The following is a 6,076-nucleotide window of genomic DNA, read 5'->3' as shown; positions in this document are numbered from 1 at the left end:
TTAAAAGTCTACTTATTAAACACTTACTAAGATCGACCAGTGGTGTGAAACAACATTTATTCATCATGGAGGTAAGAATCACATACGTTTGTCTTTTTTTATCTATTCGTAACTTATAATTGAATCTTTACGATGTGGAACTGTTATGAATCTTATTAATATTTTGTTTTAATCGTGATCTCATATTTATTCTAGAATTCACCGAATGATGAATATACTTTAAAGCACTTATATTATCCACTCAATATATCAGATGATCAAGATATGAGTGACAATAAAAAGACCGCAATGAGAAGGAGCAACAGTATAGATGCTTTTTTTGAAAAGCAAAAGAAAAAGAAGAGACAGTCAAAGTCTTCATGTGTAGCGCAAGCAAGTGACGGGGGCCTATCATATATCTCATCCAACGACGATGACAGTATCAGTGCAACACATCTAATCAAAATAGACATCTATGACATGAAGAGTCTTAAAGATGTTTCGCCTCTTGAATACTGGAAATATGCAGATTTGCGATTAAAGTACTACGTTGAATCTGCTGGTGATAAGCTCTATCAAAGCATGCGAGATATTATATACAACATTACAAAGCAAATCGCTGGGAAGCATGACTGTAAAAAATACTTTATTGACAGAGATAACCAGAAACAATAAGTATTCTCTGAACCAGCGGTCGGTAAACATCACAAAGTAAAAAGACCCTCTATACGAACCCATGAAAACTTAAGTGCTTATTACCTGTATTTTAAAAATATTTTTCTTTATCTATTTGCTATCCCCACTGCTTCATGCAAGCGAAACTAATATAAAAGCTATCCTTTTTCTTAAATGTACTTCTGAGGAGGAGTTGTTGTTGAGTTAAATGAGGAGTTGCTCGAGCTGCCATCGCGTGCACACCTGTGCACCGGCGTTCGGGCCCGTCCTAGTGTTCGGTCACTGCGACTGCCTACCGAACCAACTGCGTCCAGCGGCGGCGCTCGGATTTACGCGTCATTCCTCCCCGATTCTGGTTCCCCGGTCTGCCACCAGCGGCAAGCCCCGGGGGCCGGGTCGGTGGGGTTGGCGTGCCGACACCGCTGCTCGGGCCACGTCAGGCAGCTCCGCCCCGCGCCGAAGCGCCCCGCGTACCGCGTCGAGCGCCCCGCGCTCCGCACCCCCTCGCGTCCCGCGTCGAGCCCCCCGTGCTCCGCACCCCCCCGCGTTCCCGCGTCGAGCGCCTTGCGCTCCGCACCGCCGTGTTTAGCGTTGAGCCTCGGCTCCGCTACCCGCGACCCTAGCGCCTTCGGCCATGCCGCCACCGGCGCCTAACCCGCCGCCGCTACCGCAGCGGCGTGCCACCCGTCCGCGCGCAATAAGGCGAAGAGTGTTCGTGCGGAACACTACCGCCGCGCTTGAAGTCGGCCTGGACGCGATCGTCGCGACCGGCCTCGCCACCCGCACCACCTTGGCCCACGGTGCTGGGCCCTCCACCGGAGCAGGAGAAGTGGCTTTTGCTGCAAGCCCGCTCTCTCTGTCGCCAGCGCTGTCTCGACAGGCGACACCGACCCCGACCCGGACCACGCCCACCGTTGCTGCACCTCCCAACCCAGGGACCAGGACTGCAGCACCAATACCTTCCCCGCGATCGCCGCGATTTACCGCCGCACAGGCGGACATCGCCGTGGGAAGATTCCCGTCCCCGCCTAAACGGGGACCCAAGACTCCGGCAGCTTTTATGCCATCAAGCATGCCCGCACTATCGCCGAGCTCGCCGATGGACGCTTCAGCGTCCCCGCGCCCGACATACGCCGCCCGGACACGACAGGCCGCCGGCGCGGCCCCCACCCGCGCCACCAACGTCGCCCCAAACGACGCCACAGCCGCCGCTGCTGCCCCAGCCGCTACCATCGACATCGGAGGAGCGCCGAAGACAGCAGCCAAATACCCTCCACTGATAGTGGAGGCGTTGCCGGATTGGCCGCACCACTTCCGGGAGCTGAAGAAGCTCCTGGGACACACACCAAACGGACGCCCCTATGGCAAGGGCGTCCGTTTTATACCCAAGTCGGACCAGGAGTTCCGCCTCATCCAGCGGTACCTGACCCAGCTGGAGGGTGCTAGCGGAATCTCCTGGTTCTGCTACTCGATGCCAGCAGAGAGGAGCCTCAAGGTGGCGATCCGCGGCCTGCCGGCCGACACGGATCCGGCACTAGTGGAGCAGGAGCTGCGCGAGCTTGGCTACACGCCGGAGCACGTGCGAGCGATCCCCGCCCGCCCGGGCAGACCGGGCTGTTTGATGTACGCGCAACTGCAGCGTACGTCGGACCTCACCCCGGGCATATATGAGGTGCGCGAGCTCCTCTGTATGCCCGGCGTCATTATTGAGGCATGGCGCGGCAGGAAGGGGCCCGCGCAATGCCATCGATGCCAGCAGTTCCGGCACTCCTCCCACAACTGCCACAGGCCCATTGCCTGTGTGAGATGTGGGGGAAGTCACCCAGCCCGGGACTGCCCTCGTCCCCGGGAGGAGCCGCCGACGTGCGCCAACTGTGGGGAGGCACACACGGCGAACAACGCAGCCTGCGCGGTCTTCCGCAAGGAGGCCCGCAACCGCCGAGCGGGTACCACTGCGCGCACTACCACAGCTGCGCGCGCCACAACTGCTGCTACTCTGCAAAGAGAAGCAGATGCACCCGGTTCACTGACGGCCGCTGCCAACCAGCCAGGGCAGCAGCAAGGCCGCAAGCGACGCCGCAAGCGTGGCGGTAAGCGCGCCAAAGCGCGCAAGCCGAGCGCACCATCCACAGTGACGCCCCTCATCACGATGCAGCCTCTAGCGCAGCCCGCCGGACCGTCCAAGCCCACCGTGGTCGCTGCCCCCGAAAGGGGGACGAAGGCGAAGCGAGTGGGAGTACCGCAGTCGGCAGTTCAGCCGGCCCGCGGCCCATTGGACACAAGGACGACCCGCGTCATCGGTGCCCTGAATCAGGTCCTGATGGCGATCCAGGAGCAGCGCGACCCAGTCCCGCTCATCCTGGCATGCATAATGGAGCTCTGCACTGGATGAGCTCCATATTGCCCCCCGGAATGCCGATGGGCCTTTTGAAGAACAAACCCCATCCTCACAAGGACCTACTATCCATTTGGTATACCGGCCCCATGCATGAGATGCCCACGTCGGCTATTCCCCGTCGAATAGTCAAGACTGTGGGCACCTCTTTGCAAGACAGGCGTCTTCAAGTGGCGGATGAAGACGCGCTGTCTACGGAGCGCCCCACGAGGACCACGTAACCACCGGACTTCCAAACGCTTCCTCGCCGCTGGCTGACGGGCGCTTGCCAATGCACATTGGCAAGCTCGACCTCGCTGAGCGGCGGGCGTAAGCCCCATCCAGGACATACCAAGTCGCCGCAGCACCGCTGATCGCCGCGTCATAACGCAGGCTTGATCGCGCTGCCGCGACTTCTTCCCCGGACTCGACACCACGGACCCAACGGTCCCACCAAGTGACCCGTCTGTAGTTGCAGACGGCGTTGCTACCACCGAAAAGGGCCATCGCCCTGAGCGGTTACCCCGAGCCCCATTTGGGACTCCGAGGAAGAAGATTAGGAAATGTACATGAAGTACATTTCCTAATCTTCTTCCTATTTTCATTATCATTCTAAGTTACCACACAAAACTGCACAATGACTGTCGAACTCAACGACTTTGTTTACGAAGAAGAAATGGTTGAGCTATGTCAAGCAGCGGAAGTTGAATTTGACTTAGTGAACCTGTGTATACAAGTAGAAACCGATCAAGCTGCTTTGTGAGTATATTTTCACTATTGTTTAAGTTACATAAGAATACTTGTTGCATCTTGTCTGTTCTGAGAGTGGGGCGTGCCATATATAAATGTTCGGATGATTCTTAGTTTTACTCATTGAGTGGTAAACTGTGAAAGCAAAATAATCACTATGGAATCTTTAACCAACGATGACATTAGTGTATTCACTAAACCATTTGTGGTTAATAAGATGCATAGGTATATACGATTGTGGTACATAAGTGATAAACTTCCGAGTTGGTTGTTAGAAGATCCAGACATAAAACCTTTTTATACCCCTTGTACGGATCACTTTACTTCCGCGTGTTCCATTTCAAGCGATGAAATTGATGGCGTGTTTCCTATGATGGCGTACTGCGTAATGTGTATAAAAAATGGTAAATTATTACTAGTGTATTAGTAATGCTATTACGTTTTAAGATATGTTATTTGATTTTATCATTTTAATTATTTTCAGATCAAGACAAAGTGGAGGAGGTGTAAAAAGAAAAATTGCTGTCACAAAATATTCTTCGAGTAAGCGTCCATTTTCTCAAGAGCCTTCAACATCTGCTGCGGTGGTAACAACGAACCCAATACAGGAAGAAACAACTACATCTGTAAGTTCTACAAACAATAATACTATCGAATGCCTTAACTGCAAAGTATATGTTAACAGAAAATATTATACCAATCATCTTAAAAGCAAGACTCATAGCAAAAATGTTCTAAGTTTAAATCCCAACTTAAATAATGTTCAATTAATAGAAACTGCTTTCGGACGGCGGATAGTAACGTACAGAATCCCCAATTCCACCAACACTAATTCCATATTCGAAACTCCTGAGCACTTTCTTAACATAATTAAAAATACTGTATATAATTTGCTTGATAATGCTTTAAAAGAGCATACTACATTAAAAGTAAATTTTATTTTACAAGGAGATTTTGTACAACCAACAAAAAATATAGAAAATACTTTTGATTTTCAAACATTTAATTATATGTTTTGTTTAGGTGATGACATTAGTGTTATTTATTCTAGTAGCAGTACAGAAATTTCAAATAAAATAAGTAATTTTGAAAAGAAAGACAGTGGATGGAGTCTTAAAAAAATAAAGTATATTGATATAAACATTAATAAATTTAACCCATTAAAAGGATCTTCTTATATAGATTTACCTTTAGACATTAAACATAAGCGGGCTATAATTAATGAAAAAAACAAAGATCATCATGTTTTAAATGGGCAATACTTTCTGCTTTGCATCCAGTTAATAAAAATTCAGATAGAGTATCTTCATATTTATCTAAACAAAACTCTTTAAATTTCACAAATATCCCATTCCCGGTTAAATTAAAAGATATTAATAAATTTGAGTGCTTTAATAATATAAGTATAAATGTTTTTGGTCTTGATCGTGATATAACAAATAAATCTACGAAAATAATTGGTCCACTATATTTCACAAAATGTCGTAAACAAAATCATGTTAATTTATTATTCATTAACAATGGATCCAATGGTCATTATTGTTATATTAAAAATCTTTCTCGATTAGTCAGCCGACAAATAAATTCACATGAACATGCTACACATATTTGTGATGGTTGTCTGCTTTACTTTGAAACTAATTCTAAATTGAAAATTCATCAACAACATGATTGTAATCACATCCGAACCGATTTACCGAACGCTGCGAGAGCTAAATTGACGTTTGATAAATATGAGAGGAAGTTAAAAGTACCTTTTGTTATTTATGCAGATTTTGAATCATTTTTAAATCCTATACAAGGCTGTGGTAATAATCCATCTACCTCGTATACTGAAAATATTCAGAGACACGATGAATACAGTTTTGGGTACTATATAAAATGTGCATTTAATGATAGTTTGTCTAAGTATGAAACATATACGGGTAATAATTGTTCCAAAGTATTTATGGAGAGGTTAAGCGAAGACGTTAAACGGATTGTTAATCAAAACTTAACTGTGATTAACCCTATTCCCCTCACGGTGGATATGAAGAATAAAATATCTGTCACTACTACATGTTATATATGTGATAAAGATCTCGATTCGGAACATAAAATAGATTTTAATAAATATACTGGTACCTTTGTAGGTGTCTGTCATACAAGTTGTGCAGAAAAGTTTGAAACCCCCAAATTTATTCCCATAATTTTACACAACCTAAGTAACTATGATGCTCATTTCATTGTGCATGCATTAAATTTTTCGGAGGGTGAAGTAAATGTCATACCCCAAAATAAAGAGCGATATATTTCTTT

The 6,076-nt window shown here is 47.2% G+C and overlaps 1 protein-coding gene across 1 annotated transcript; it reads left to right on the top strand.

Moving 5' to 3' along the window:
* LOC120636754 lies at positions 1-1,277 on the top strand. Its single transcript, XM_039908315.1, has 3 exons — positions 1-71; positions 196-613; positions 1,030-1,277. Exons 1-3 carry the CDS (start codon positions 66-68, stop codon positions 1,275-1,277), a joined length of 672 nt encoding a protein of 223 aa, XP_039764249.1. The 5' UTR covers positions 1-65.
* The last annotated feature ends 4,799 nt before the right edge of the window (positions 1,278-6,076 follow it).

The sequence above is a fragment of the Pararge aegeria genome (genome assembly GCF_905163445.1).
Source record: "Pararge aegeria chromosome W unlocalized genomic scaffold, ilParAegt1.1 SUPER_W_unloc_1, whole genome shotgun sequence".
Lineage (NCBI taxonomy): Eukaryota > Metazoa > Arthropoda > Insecta > Lepidoptera > Nymphalidae > Pararge > Pararge aegeria.
Note: the sequence above shows the minus strand (reverse complement) of the source record. Positions and strands in the feature narration are given on the sequence as shown.

Bases quoted from the DNA above. Each gene is read 5' to 3' on its own strand.
- LOC120636754 (XM_039908315.1), top strand. The intron at 614-1,029 runs GTAAAAAATACT...GTCTGCCACCAG, and splicing joins AATCGCTGGGAAGCATGACT to CGGCAAGCCCCGGGGGCCGG.